The following is a 15,977-nucleotide window of genomic DNA, read 5'->3' as shown; positions in this document are numbered from 1 at the left end:
TCCCAAGGCTCTCCCCATCCTTGTCAAGATTTGAAAAATTCCATATAAGATTTATTTTGGCAAGAAGCAAAGCCTCCCTCATTCTGAAAAAGTGAGCGCTCTCCCTGGTCCTTAGCAGCCAGACACATATATGACTTACTGTTAACCAACTGACTGTTTCAACCATGGATTTTGATCAAGGAGTAAATGAGGTAAAACAAGTTCATTAGTAGCTGTGGTGGATGGGCAGGGATGTTCTAACCAGATTATTTCTACTTACAGACTACTGCTGTATGGCCGCCTACTTTATGGCTCTCTAGAGCTGCCCCAGTTTCTGTCCATTTTCAGGTTTAATACTTAGCTCTTTCGTCAATTCTGTGAGCCTCTGTCACCTTCCAATAAATTCCCTGTTCAGACAGAGTTGGTTTCAGCTGCATGACAGTGATGAACTTTATCTTAGGCAAATGATTTAGGAGACTCTTCCATACAAGAGATTAAGGGACTGGAAAGGATGATGGATAAACAGGTAGGTAGATGGATAAGAGATTTAGGTATCAAAGAGACCTGGCACAAGAAAGGTACTTAATATTTGAATGCATGATTGCGTAACAGAAGAAAATTACTCCTAGATCTCTGGCTTTTATAAGTTGTCTATTTTGTTGCTATTAACCAGAAGAGAAAATACAAAATAAGTGAGTATTTTTGGTGAATAAGATTTTGGGGTGCCGGTAGTTCCATATTAAGGACTCAGAAATTTCTAGAAGACATTTGGATATAAATACCTTGACTGCAGTTTGGATGTAGGAGTCATCAAACACAGTTATAATGAGCTATAGAGGTAGATAAAATTACACAGGATAATTATCTGCAGGGTAAGAAGCCTGATGAATGAGAAAGGTGGAGAAGAGCCCATGAAACAGAAGTAAAAGCCTGACTGTAGCCACGATAGGAAAAAGAACAGCAAATTTATAGAGTTAGTAAGATAAGGACTTTAGATTTAGCAACAAAGGTGTAATTAGCAGTCTTGGCAAGTATGATTTCTGTAGCAGAATTAAGCCAGATCTCAGTGTGTTAAGAAGTGAGGCAAAGGAGAGACTTTTAAAAATGAGTTTACCCTCACCTCTTTTCATACAACCACTTGAATATATTTAAAATAGAACAAAACAATAAAGTTTTGGTAAACAAATTTTAATACAACTGTATAGTCAAGTAATAATAGTTAAAAGACATTTTACTAGATATAACTTAAAAAAAATCAGAACTATGCACAAAGTATATTTAAACAAGACAAGTATTAATGTGCTACAAATAAATTGAGAACAAAGAAATACAAAGCATTTTTTTCTTCCACTGTGAAAACTCTGGAGTCTCTAACTGAAAGCAAATGACATTTGGCTGCCACCAGTCTGTACAAGTTGTAAAGCATGTTATACTTTTGTTCTACTCTGTAATTGTGTGTCTTAGCTCCAGAAACTGTCTCAACAAAAATTTTAGTAAAGAAACTGTGGGAAGGGGTGATAGGACAAGGGAAGAGTTAAGAACTTTTTAAAGAAAAGAAAGATAAAATGAAAAAGTCTATATAGAAAAAAAATATAATGGAACAAAAATAAGTAATTTACTTTTTTGACATTAGATGAAAATACTGCAAATGTCATTTACAAGGGTTTAATCAGTATGGTATTTTTCTGAGTATCTTAAAGAGCACCTTGATATCAAAAAAACAAAAAACTCCAAATATAATAAAACTCTGAACATCCATTAACATTTCTTAACATACTCAGTTCTACCAAGGAACTACATGTTTGGTGCTCATTAAAAAATTTAAGAAGGGAAATTTATTTATTCTATAGGAAATCCACATGAAACTTATCTCAGGTAAGCTTTATTTAGCATGAAAAAAAGTTAAAACAGCACTAGAGAACTTAAGGCACATAAATTCAGATGCAGTTATTTTGAAAATATTAAAACAAATTATTTTCTTTGGAGCAATACATAAAATAAGTTATGACTATTGCTGCTCTTAAAAAATTACTTATGATCATCTTTAGCACTAAGTCAATTTAGTATCTAAGGCAATCACACAAATGTAAAATTCATTAAAAACATTAAAAAAATGTCTGAATTATGCTGAAAATGTCTCTGGAATTACTAATTCACACTCCTGGCTCAAAGGGTTTCTGGTGCCTCGCATTAGATGTGACAATAAGTATAGCTAGTTTGTCAAACCTATTGCCTTAAAGGTCAACCATATTGCCCTGTTCTGGTTACTTGGTACAGTGAATTTACTTAACCAAAGAGAGTAATAGGGTGAGGTGATGTAAATCTGGCTTTCAATATAATGCACAACAAATCTAATAAGGCCCAAATTATATGCTGAGGTTAACTTGTATTTCGAGTTTAGTAAAATAAAGGCAGTCCATAGGAAGCCTTTAAGAGACTTATCACCTGGCACCACATAAACAACTATTTCTTCTTTGAAAAAAGTCTGTTGTAGAAGATGTCTTTTCCACACGTAAATCTCAAGACACAAAGGCACACACAAACAATTCAATCCCTCTCCTTTCATGTAAGGATTCTCATGGCTATTCTTTTTCAAAAATCTATCGCCATATACAGAAAACAGGAAAACACACACACACACACACACACACACACACACACACACACCTGGTTTGCATATTGACAAAAGTAGTGTAATTGAACCTTTGTCTTTCCTGAGTTTTAAAAGGGTATATATATGATAGTAGAAATACATAAACAATTCATATTCAATATGAGAAAATGTCTCAGTTCACAAAACATTTTCATCTTTCTAAATATAAAACAGTGAATGTTCAACCACTGCCATGTGTGAAGCCCGTTGACCAAATTAAATTTAGAATCATGAACTGAAGGTTAGTTAGGGCACTTTAATACCCCAAATAGGCAAAAATGATAAGTTAATACCCTCCCTGAGTATTTATATCATTTTTTAACACCTGGTTTAAATGGAGTAAATACATATATTTCAGTCATCTAGGAAAAATAAAAAGGTTAACTGAAGATCCAATAGTTACCATTTCATACCTGTGTAGTAAAGTCAGTGGGAAGATTAGAGAAGAAAAGGAAGGACTTCTGTTGTAAAAATTAGACCACTTTACAGCTACACTTACATATAGGAACACATGAAAAAGGATTAAAGCTCATGGGAAAAAGTAACAGCTGTATTTTCTGTTGATTCATAAAACATAGCCTTGAATTTCTTTTCCTTCTAAGGTATCACAACTGAGTACAGCAAACTCATCTCTACCTCTAATCTGTTTTCTGACCTTGTAAAAACCATATGTATTAAACAGATTCTGAGTGTATACATGTCCTCACACTAATACTATACTTATCATGTGCTTTCAAATGTGAAAAAGTATTTTGGAAATACACAAAGAAAAAAAATCTTCTGGAATTGAATTTAATAAGGTCACCAATTTTTATTTTACGTCCTTTTTTTCCTGATCATCACAAACTGATAAAATTCTTGGTGTTTGTATGTATGTGTGTACATGACAATACTATCTATCTACATATATACAATGTATATACAGACATACTAACCCAAAGGCTTATTTGAGCATCATTTATCAAAAGAAAATTTCAACTATGTGATAATAGTATGAATATAATCTGATACCAATTTGGCTGATAAATTCCTTTTGATATACTAATTATACCCTAAAATTTTATTTTTATCAATGCAAACACGATTATCAACAATCAGTAAAGGAACATAATTAAAAGATATTAAAATACCAGTTGGTTAATTAAAAAATTTTTTTACTTTAATTTCATAGGATTCAGGCTGAGTTCCTGGTGGCCTACTTAATTTATGTAGTTTCAAATTATGTAGAAAAAAACATTAAACCATGTGGTATAAGGTTCATGTTTAAACAAGCTGTTTCACAGGATTTCATTTCAAATTTACCACAAAATAAACACATGGATATTAAAAATAAATGTATAACAAAATACAAGTAAATAGTTAATACTTTTTCAATCAACAAAGGTACAAGTTATCTTGAGAAAATTTTTTTTGTGTGAAATTTCTGTATTTACAGATGGGTATGACCTTACAAATACACATGAAAATAACGAGTATCATTTGTATAATCTTCAGCTTTTACAAAACACTTCTCATACATTATCTCATATACCACAAAGAATTCCTGAATGAAATAGGTTTTATTATCTACAAAGGCATAACGCAGAAGTGTATATTTACTCTAATATTAAAACAAGTACCCAACTTAAAATTGTCTTTCAACTAAAATGATAGAAAATTACTTTCTGAAATGTTTTGATCTCTGTCACAGAAAGGTACATATCATTTCAAATTATGAATTGAAAAATAAAAATTCCCTAATTTTTATTTAGAGTTTTTCTCAGAATTCAGATTCTAACCAAGCATTAAAGTTAATGCTATATAGTTTATCTGAAACCTATGTATCATTCTAAGATTAAAAAAAAGTTTATTAGTTAGGTTTTTGATTACTACCTTGGTTTTAACAGAAATCTGGTGACACTATAATCACGTATTTGCATCATCGCTCCTATGACAAGGAATACATAATTATGATGTGAGACAATAGTGTCTGGGAAGCTGAAATACAGCAAGCTACCTGGAACATCCCCAAGGTGTTGTAAATTTTATCTGTCTACCCAGGAATAATAACAATGACTTATGCTGTAGTTCCTGCTATAGTCCCATTTGTCTTAGAAAAAAATTTTACACTCCTCTCCGAGCTTTAAAAACTGGAATTGAAAAATCTAGACAAAGGCAATTTGTTGTATAGGAGCTTGAGAATGTTGATCAATATTCTTCACAATGGGCAACAAATGGAAGATTTATCTTAGAAGACCACAACTACTGCTGTTAGTTTTTTCAGATAGCTAATTTTAAAAGAAAAATGGACCCACTGAGATAGGTGGTCCCTGCTTTACCCTTTGAAGGCAACTTAACAGTAAAGACTTCCAGGATTTTTAGCTGTTCACAATAAAGTAGGATAACCAGGGAAGATGTTCTCACCCAAAGCACCATACTAATGAGGTCAAACCCTACCAGGCTAGGGAGAAAATCTGTCCCTGTTTTTCACGAGATAATATTGCAAATGGATTATAACTCTTTCACCAGGTTTAAGAAAAGGTGCCTCCTTAGAGGATTTAGAGATGATACAGAAATGCTTTAAGAGCCATAGTGGGTCATATTCCCTTCAATAGTTTTACACAATTTTTTCTTAGGAATCAACCTGCAATTTTAACCCCCATTTTAGGGGCACTTGCTTTTGTATCTGCTACCCAACCTCCTCCCAAAAATGTTTAATATTAGACAGCAATTCTAAGAATGAAGTCATAATAATCCAGCATTTTACAATATCAAATTTCCATTACATTTTTATCAATTATAGGAAAAAAACCTTCAAAAAATTAATCAGTTTGGATATATTTTTAGTGACAAAGATTTTTAAAACGGATTTTTCCTCCCTTAGAATGCATTCTAAGCCATATGTGATTCAACCTAAATGAAGCCTTAAGTCATGCACTTTTCTATATACATACATAAAACAAAATAAGAAATATGGTTTGTAGGTAAACATACATAAATGAAGACACTACTCACGAATTCCTAAAAGGTATGCAGGCAGACAGTACTTCCTACTTTAACAGGTTACTTACAAAGGTGTACTTGCAAAGCCCAAGCGACAACCACTATTACCTTCAACAACAATGAAAATGTTTTTTTTCAATTACAGGAAAGGCTTTATTACAATTTGGAAGATTGGTATTTTGGGGAGAAAGCCACCACAATTATTATTTTTACTTTTTTGTGCATATGACACAAAGGAGATATGTCAAGTTCCCACTCTGGAGTTTTAAAACTCTTTCCTCTCGGATCAGTGTGGCTCATTGGGTGAGGTATCCTGGTTTTAGAGCTTAAAGCCCTTCTCATTGTATCTATGAATAGTCACACAGCCATGATAGGACACTGGCCTGGGCATTGCAGCCACCCCTGTGATGATACTTGTTGCAGGATCGTAACAGAGAATAGTGTCTGTGGCTTCTCCATTTTCCCGTCTTCCACCCAGGATGTATATTTTACCATTACACACAGACATACCACAGTTTTCCTGTTTAACCAAATACATAAAAAAAAAAAAAATTAACTGTTGAAGGTAAGGGATTTGGTAGCAAACTGTAAAGTAAAATAAGACATACTTTAAGAGTCACAAAAAGGAGATATGAAATAAGCTTCTTTTTGCCCAACTCCTGCTGTGTGTGAGTGCTAGGTAATTTTGCGTGGGTGAGTGTGTGTTAAAATAGGTATATATGTTGGTAAGTGGGGCAAAGATGTGGGAGAGGAAGTGAGGGTGGTGGAGTTAAAAAAGGGTTTTAACTTAACGGTAGTTGAACAAAAACATCCTTGAAGAGCTTGGGTTGCTTCTCCTATTACAGGAAGGTCCTTTAGTATAGAAAGTGGCAATTATATTACCAAGGAGTAGGAACATTACTCATTATATGGGATTATCCACAGGTTGAATGAATGAATGAGAGAAAGAGGTGTAACCAAATTAACAAAGCATGTTATTAGGAGCCTTGGCTGGGACATAGAAACTCCCCAAATAACATTTTACAGTTAAATTTCCATGCAATGGGATCCTTAGCTAAATTTCATTCTTCTGTCACTAATATAATTACTATTTAAAATAAATATTCTTGCAAAGATAAGAGTGATTCTTTAAAGAAATCACACTAAAATTGTCCATTTTATGAATGTCCATTTTATGAATGTCCATTTTATGAATCTGGTTATGCTGTAGGTCAAATATTCTTCTACTAACTTTACACTTAATTCATTTAACTACACTTTAATTCAGAAAATTATTACATATTGTTACCCTGTTTCCACATAACCAATGAGATAGGTTCTGCCAACAAATACAATAAACTTTTTACTTGACCAGATTTGCTGTAAATTAATTTTGCTGTTTTAGAAAAAAATTGAATCTTGGTAGACTTATATAATAAAAGATAGTATTTTTAGGTCTAGAAGAACTAGTGAATACTTAAAAAATGCCTAATTAGAGTTTATGTATACCAGAAATAAATTGGTGTATTATCATTAGTGAATGACAACCTTTTATCCAGAATACCACCCATGAATTGTACCAATTACGTGCCAAACTATTTTTTATCTAAAGCCCAATGAGCTCTTTCTATAAATCTAAAAGTTCTGAAACAATAAAAAACAATGACTTTAGCTTTTAGGTACAAGCTAGCTTGTACTATTGGACCTTACAGTGACTTCTGATGATGATTCTTAAACCACACAATTTCAGGATTGTTATTAATATCATTTCAGATAATAATGCTCAGAATTAAATGAAGCAAGCAAACTTGAAAGTAGGTACTCATTCATGTCAGGAAATTACTTGTACCAGATACAGTAGTTTATTTCACTCCATGAATATCTCAAGAGTATTGGCAGCTAGTAGGAAAAATAATTTATTAATATGCAAAATTTTAATGTTTTTTCAAGATTGAAATAAGACATGATCCTAATAATATTAAAAAACCCACTCTCCTTTATTATTTTTAAATACTTGAAGCCTAAATGTTAAAATGCCAACAATAAAGAATCATACTTCTTTTCATTTATTATTTTAAATTTTAATAACATTTTAAATACCTAGTCTACTGAAGGATTAAAAAAAAAGTCTTTATCATTGACTTAAAAAAATTCCATGGATGTTAAAAAGATGTTCTTGACAAAAGTCAAAAAGCAAAGTATGTTTAAAATTAACAAGTTGTAGCTTTTAGGAATTATGCAAAGTTAAGCGGTACGGAAATGGGGAGGGACAGACAGAGAAAAAGGCTGGGTCTGTTAGGACTGCAAACAAGGAACTAATTTTTCAGCACTTCTTTGTCATTCAACAATCTAAGCATTAAAAAAAGTAGCCTTGGTTCTGGGTAGATCTGATTCATTGGGTTAGTATGCAACTGTCTCTATAATATTTTCCATTTCTATTGTTAGATTGTAGAAAACTTTTTTCACTGTTTTCTTTTGTTACAAAAACGGGAAGTTGAAAATGGTGATAAAAATGGAAATATATGTGATGTTTGCATTATTAAAACCCTTTACAGATCTAAAGTCTCAGAGCTATATTAAACAGTGGTTAAAACACTGAATAATGTCTAGGTCTATTTCCATCTGTGAAATAATAATACTTATTTGTCTGTTTTGAATAGAAAATGAGAAAATGTATATAAAAGCATTTTATAAACTGTAAAAGTTGTACAGATGTGAGCTTCTATTTGTTTAGGAGCATAGATGTGAATTACGTACAATTTGGATTATACATAAAATTATCTGTGTCCATTAAAAAAAAAGTAGCTTTGGACTCAAATAACTGTCTACCATGAAATTACAGCTGATTTACCTTTTTTCATGATTATTAAATTGATAGGCAAACACAGATGGTTCAAAAACTGCCAATCAATACATAGGCAAACTTAAGAGGTGTTGATTTTAAGAATGGACCAGGGAGAAGAGATAACCTAGAAATCTCAGTATCTGTTGCTTTAAGAGATGTGATATAAAATACTGAACTTGGATTATAATGATTTGTCTTTGTTAAGACAGATTTAACATATTTTTGATTTAAATGTTTTTTCCTTGACATTTCTGAAGTCAATGCTATTCACTGTTTACGTAGAGAAAATGTGCCACGCGTGTCCTTTTTTGTTTTATCTCAATCACTTAGTTAAAAACATATATTGTATGCCCTGCATTACACTAGATGTTGGCAATTAACTTCCTAAGCTGTTACTGTGTTATACAGTGTAGACAAGTTCTAAATGAGCAATAATTCTTAGTGAAAATGCATTATACTCTAAAATAGTCACTGTAATAAACCAATAAAAAATAGCTTTGATTAAAAAATTTCGAAGTAAGTGTAAACACCTGTCAGTGGGTGAATGTGACCACAGTGTGCGTCTTCTGTGGTAGAGCACACTTTCATCTCAGCAGAGGTGGAGACTGTCCTCTCCAGGAAAGGCCAGGGAGGTACAGAAACATGATTCATCTTGCTTAAATGTGACAGAAGATAGATTGAAGGTAATATTCCTTTTGTACCATGAGGCTGAAGATCTTATTTTGTTAGTTTCATCAGTTTAGGAAATGTTACTTTGAATGTATTACTAATTGGAGGCTATACCTCAATGTCAACAACTTTAGAAAAACAGTGTTACACTTAAGCCCTATTCATTGGAGTCTATATCTCTTATGTATCTTGCATATAAGATTGTCTTAAAATTAAGTGCCTCTGTTACTTCACTATCTCATTTGTTTACTTATTCAACAAATGTTTACTGAGCACCAGTAAATGTAAGACACATAAAAATGAGTTAGAAAAAATAGTATTCTCAAGAAGACTGAATCCCATTATAAAAATAAACGTTTATACCCATATGGAAATACATGACTGCCATACTAGAGGTGTAAGTGTAGGGATAGATCAGGAAAAAAAACCCCAGTTCTGAACAAGGTAACCTCAGTTTGTTGTAATTGTAGTGGTCCTTAAAAGGGGGGCAGAATTACAAGTAGGAATGGTAGAAAAGGCACCAGAGGCTAAGAGGACAGGTGAACCAAGGCAAGAACACATTTATCTGTGCAGTGAATGTAAGTAACAGACAATGTAACTGGGGTGAAGTTGCAGAAGGGGAAGCTGAAAAGGCAAGCAGAGCTCAGACAACAGAAGGCCTAAAATGAAGTGGGAAGACTTCTGAATTTTATTCAGTACATTTCCAATCAGGAGAGAGATATAATTAGATTTGTTGGAAAATAACTTGCGGCAAAAAGGATTAAAGAAGCAAGACATTAGAGACAGGAACACTAATTAGTGAACAAATGCAGGAACCATGGGAATGGAAAAGAAGAGGAGAAATTCTGGGGGCAGAGAACTGATAGGCTGGCTGATTTAAAGAGAAAGTGAGGAAAGCCTAAGAAATTAAGCCTAGGTGTGAAATAATAGAAAATATACATTGGTCTCTGCCCTAGTTCCTAATGTAGAGCCCCTAAACCCCCTGGAATTTCCTGGGTGATAGGAATGCTTTTTGTTCTAATGAGGTGGCTCTTGGTGGGCTCCTAGATGGGGGCTGGTCACCAGAAAGATGAAGCCACAGTGAGAAGTTTGGAATTTCACACCCTGTTCTCTGGAGGGGGTAGAGGCTGGCAGTTAGCTACATGATGAAGCTTTAATAAAAATCCCAAATGCACAGGATTTGGAGAGCCTCTGGGTTGGTGAACACATCCATGTGCTGGGAGAGTGGTATACCTCAGCTCCAGGAGGACAGGAGCTCCATTGCTCGGGACTCTTCCAGACCTCAACCTATGTGCATCTTCATCTGGCTGTTCATCTGTATCCTTCTAATATCCTTCTTTATATAATAAAGCAGTAAACGTAAGTGTTTCCTTTAATTCTGAGAGCTGTTCTAGCACACTGTCAAACCCAAAGAGGGGGTTGAGGGAACCCTGATTTATAGCCAGTGGGTAAGAAGTAATGAGGACAACCTAGGCCTTGCAACTGGCATCTGAAGCAATGGAGGTCTTGTGGGACTGAGTCTTTAACGTGTGCAATCTGATGCTAACTCCAGATAGGTAATATAAGAATGGAACTGAACTGTAGGGATAGCCAGCTGAAGATGTTGAATTGGTTGGTGTGGGAATAAACTCACACATATCTGGTGTCAGAAATGCTGTGAATGTGATTAAGGAAGAAACAGTTTTTCCATCCACTCGGTTGTTTGGAAACAGAAAAAGTAGGCTTGGGAAGAGATCTGAATGCTGGTTTATATTTAAAGTCTTGGAACACCATGGAAAATCAAATATATGAATCTGGAGCACAAGAGAGAGGCTTTAATGGAGATAAAGATTTGAAGTCATTAGTAGTGAGCAGTAAATGCGGAACAGATTATAAACTGAGAAGAAGCTCGAGGCATATTCATATTTCAGGGTTGGATAGAAAAAAGAGAATATGACTGAGACTGAGAAGATTATTAGTAATGACCTTTGGGAGCACAACATCTCTGGAATGGTACAGGTTAGAGCCAGATTTCCAGCATCAGAACCAAGCATTTTGGTAGTGGAAGAAGGGTAGAGCCATGAAACAAAAGGCTGAAAGGCCTTTTTGGGGGGCAAGGGGTGGAAGTAGAGTACAGGTACTCCCATGAAGGAATAGAGGATGAAGACGGATGAAGGAGACCTGAGCACAGCCATTTCCTTTGTAACAAAACCAAATTACCTAGTTTCTAACCACAGAAAGAAAGAAACCAGTTTGGGAGCATTTATTCTCTTAAAATATGCAAGAGAGGAATAAGGACTGGAGTAGGATTCTGAAAAAGTTTAAGGGAAAAAAAACCCAATGGCCCAAGTGCAACAGCTACTTCACCATGGTAAAGAGTAGGTTATTTCAATAAAAGAATTCCTTGGAAGGAGTTCAAATTAGATACAACCATATGCTTAATGTGGAATTTTTAAAGATTATGGATTAATTCAAGCATACATGAAATATTTAACAGCAAAATTACAGTCTATTCATCATGGTTGTGTACTTGGCCCCTCTTAGACTGATTTTTCTTTTGGACTGTTTTATTTTATTACCTGCCGGCTGAATGTATTCTGTACGTGCATCCAATAATCCTCAACTGGATCGTAACAGTATATTGCCTTGGTCAGTCCCCCAGCCACATATATCAGGTTGTTTAAGGACACAGCTGTTATACATCTCTTGGCAATTGGGATAGCTGCACGAAGTAGCCAAGAATTGGTTTCTGGATCATAAGATTGAACCTAAAAAATACACAGAAATAGTTAATTAAAGTATCAGGACAAAAATGCAAACATAATAAAAAGTCTACCAGTATACAGAAACTTTAAAAATTAAATCCCATTAATTCACAGAACTAAGGGTGGTTAAGCTTGAATGGTCTGAATTATGAAATTCTATAAAGAAATGCCAATGTATTACTATGAGGCCGAATACATAACAAACATAGACTGTTTCCAGGATGAATGGCTACCAGGTTTGCTTTACTTATTTCTCTTAAACTAATAGTCTAGATTTTAAAAATATTGTGTTATATAGGATAACTATGCCTCAATCTGAATATAATTTTACACTTGTGGGGAGCCCTTTCTTTAAAAAACTCAAGCAAACCCCAGTTCAGTATACTGAATTATCACAAATTATCAATAAATTCTAAATACTTGACATTAAAATTTAGAAAAAGGATTGACAAAATTCAGTCAACTACTGCAAATGAATTAGGCATTAGACAGTTGTTTCCAGAATAAACATGGTATTTCTGAGCTGTCAGGATGGCACATGTTCTTTTGTCCCAGTTCAATAAATTGCCCCAACTGTAAACTGTCCACTATTTACATTAGAGAGATTTTCCTGTCCTCTTCTTTGTTCAGAAAAATACTTGAAAAATATGCAGAAAATGACCCAGTTGGAAGCAGTGAAATTACTGTGTCACACCTTTTGCTAATTCTCCTCCCAATAATTTTTTTGATTCTATAGACTACAACAGTAAAAGGTTTGAAACAATTTATCTAGTGTTAAGATCTCAACATTGAGATGAGTCTCATTTCAAAAAGACTGGAACATGTGTTTTACAGAAAATTGTTAGATATATTAGGATCTCACTTCAGTAACTTGAAACTCAATGTCTTCTCCCAAAAGTTAGAGTATTAGATGATTTTTAAAAGACCCTGCATATTAAGGGACCTAGCTACCTACTGATGAGCCTTCTCTATTTCTGTTCTTACATATATCACTGGTAACTTCTTTTAGAATACATGGCTTACCTTATCAGAACAAGTGTTATCATCAGGTCCTCCGCCAATCACAAACAATTTGCCTACACAGCTTGTCACAGCAGGTGAACTCACTGCTTCCTTAAGGGGAGCCACTTCAGTCCATCGATTTGAAAAGGAATCGTAACATTCTACACTGCTAAGTCTGTTTTGCCCATCATAGCCTCCAACAACATATACCTATATGTAAAATACATGGAAAAATCTTAATTATCAAAAGCTTAAATTTTTAACTACTTGGCTAAGGTATAAAAGATCTCTCCTCTCTAAAAGCTCTTGATTAACTATAATCGCAACATATTTAGCTTTGTTTCTAAAACTTCTTTATTATCACCTCACCTCCACCAAGGAGCCTCTTTGGACGTTTTCATAATGGCTCCTTCCAATGAAATTTTATTATCACAGATATACTGTATATCCATTTATGTACTGTATGTTTATCTGTGCTATATACATGAGACAGTATGATTTTTTTCACCCCCCCAAGACTCAGCTTCACCTCCTTGGGGGCCATATTGCTCATGAGCAGAATTACATGATTAAGCATACATGGTCATACTCACGATGATGAAAATATTAATTATAAAGTAGTGAAGCTATGAAATGAAAATATTGGATAAGGACTACTCGACTGTGAGCTCTATGAAGGCAGGGACTATCTTGTTCTTCATTTTAGTCCCTAAAGGTTTAGAAAAGTACCTAACACATAATTGACTCTAATACGATATCTTTCAAAGAGGTGTCATGTACATTTTCTTTGCACAAATGTAAGGAAAATAGGGCAAATTAATATCTTTATATGATGGGTAACTAATCAACAAGCCATTTACAAATGACTTTATATGCAGAATAATCCATTAAGCATTATGAGATATGAGAAACTTCAAACCTAAGCAGCTCTCCGGTTTTACATCCACACTTCTTTCGATAGACAGTTATCAACTCTTCCCTCCACATCTAATTAGCCAATAAGTCCTACTGAGTCTTCTTTCACAGCGTTTTCCCATCTGTCCCTTCCTTGTTTCCCATTGCCACTGTCCTACTGCACGGTCTTATTCTTTGATAGCTCTCAAGTAATCTCCTGATCTCCACTCTTGTGCTCTGTAAACCACAGATTAATATTCCTAAAATACCTCACTGACTCCTTTTAATAGTTCAACAATGAATGTCTAAAGGTCAAGGGCAAACTTAATATATTGTCATTCAAGTCCGTCCACAATTTATCATTCTGTGCTCCTCCAAATTACATAGCAGCCAATGCTATCTCAATCTTGTATTTCTCACAGTAGGTTAAAATGACCTGTTGGTGGGTTTACTCTCCCAACACCAAGCAGCTCAGAGAAGTTAAGTAATTTACTCAAGGTCATGGAGCTAGAAGGGTATAGAAACTTCAGCATAATGTAGCAATTAAAGGCATAGGCTTTGAAGTCAGAAGAATCAGGGTTCATAGCTAGCTCTGCCATGCAATGTAGATCTTGGATAGTTACCTATCCTCTGTGAGACTCAGTCTTAACTTCCTCAATTAAAAAATGTAGACCATAATAGCACTTAACATGTAATATAATTTTGAGGAATAAACTTTGATATCATCCCCCTATATGCATTAATTAAAAATATGTGCTGTGAGTCAAGATAAAAGGCCTCTAGACTGAGAAAAATCTGAGCTTTTGTCCCTATTTAATCACTTTCTATGTAACCTTGGGCAAGTGTCTTGAAAGTGTATCCAGTTTATAAATTAAATGTTACATTAAGTGTTCTCTAAAATTCTTCCTGCTGTAAAATTCTACATCCCAAACCATCTTAGGTTTCCTTAACAGGGAACATTTCTAAATTTAAGTAACTTCACAGGTTTGAATTCAGCCTATATTGTAGTTTTTAGGATAAGTTACCATGAATTGAGAACTTGCTGAGTAAGGTAGGAATGATTTCTTGGATTTCTTGATTTAGTGCTCTCAAGTTTTGGGTATCTTCAAATCAAGTATGTACATTTGTCAAATAAATGTGTTCACCAGTCCAGAGATGACATTTGAGACATCAATCATTTCCATTTGCCTTCGTATATCCAGACTAAATGATATAATTTTTAAATCCGATCTCATCTCTTTCTAGCCCCTTGATTATTTTAGCTGATCCTTTCTAGTAGTATTTGGAATGCTTGAGGTATAGCTACCAAAACTATATATGGTAACAGTAGACACTGACAAATCAGTGGTTTTGGAAAATATTATATATATATATATATTTTAAATTGAATACTTGATATACATTATGTTGGTTTCAAGTATATAACACAGTTTATACATATTATTAAATCCTCACCCCAACTAGTAGTTACTATCTGTCAACAAAGAAAGATTTCTACTGTATCTATCTCAAGGTCCTCATTATTTCTTTCATTGGCCTTGTGACAGCCAGCATACTAGATCAGTACCCACAGGAATTAAGAGAGGCTTTCAAATCGTGCTTTGAGAAGCTCTAGTATTTTACCATACAGAGATTTCAAGAAGCCTCTGTGGGGACATAGAGGGTGGGGACAAGGACTGATGGGAGGCTGGGGGCTGGGGTTCCCACACCAAATGTTTTAACTAAAGCAGTTTTCCTTTTCCATTCTCTAAAAGGTCTCCACAGGCAGGCTTAAGAAGCAGCAATCTCTTTAGAAGGGGTACTACGAAACCAGTAAAAAAATGTATGTGCAAGTGCATATGCTGCTTTCACTTAAGATTGTTCACTAATTTGAGGTGGCTTTGGAGGAGCAATAGAGATAGTAGCAGGGAAAGGCTGACGGACCCAAGTCAGCCCTTAGTATACTGCTGTATTTTTTATCTGCTTTATGTAATGGCTTTTTGTATTAGATTTAACTTTAAAAACGAGAGTGTAGTTGTTCTAAAAAGTTTAGAAACCACCAGCCCACAAGTGATTTTCAAGTTCCTAAAGGACAATGACTAGTTCAGAACCAAATTATGTATTTTTATATCTGTAAGCTGTAGTCAGTAAATTTTCTTTAAAATATGCTGGTGAGTTTATTTTAACACTTATTTTATATTTGTTTTATCCCTACTTGTATAAATAAAAAAGATAAATCAACATCAGGCTA

General features: G+C 34.2%; 1 protein-coding gene across 2 annotated transcripts in view; it reads right to left on the bottom strand.

Annotated features, from left to right (window-relative positions):
* Positions 1-1,151: 1,151 nt before the first annotated feature.
* KLHL24 (kelch like family member 24) overlaps positions 1,152-15,977 on the bottom strand; it is a 43,645-nt gene continuing 28,819 nt past the window's right edge. For both annotated transcript variants that reach the window (XM_036926691.2, XM_036926692.2), the window contains 3 exons: positions 12,875-13,063; positions 11,666-11,854; positions 1,152-6,134 (listed from right to left, as the gene is read on the bottom strand). In XM_036926691.2, the coding sequence (XP_036782586.1) occupies positions 5,934-6,134; positions 11,666-11,854; positions 12,875-13,063 (579 nt within the window). In that variant the 3' untranslated portion in view covers positions 1,152-5,933. The remainder of the gene's footprint in view (positions 6,135-11,665; positions 11,855-12,874; positions 13,064-15,977) is intronic.

The sequence above is a fragment of the Manis pentadactyla genome, chromosome 1 (genome assembly GCF_030020395.1).
Source record: "Manis pentadactyla isolate mManPen7 chromosome 1, mManPen7.hap1, whole genome shotgun sequence".
NCBI classification, from domain to species: Eukaryota; Metazoa; Chordata; class Mammalia; order Pholidota; family Manidae; genus Manis; species Manis pentadactyla.
The sequence above is the reverse complement of the archived record's forward strand: the minus strand, read 5'-3'. Positions and strand labels throughout refer to the sequence as shown.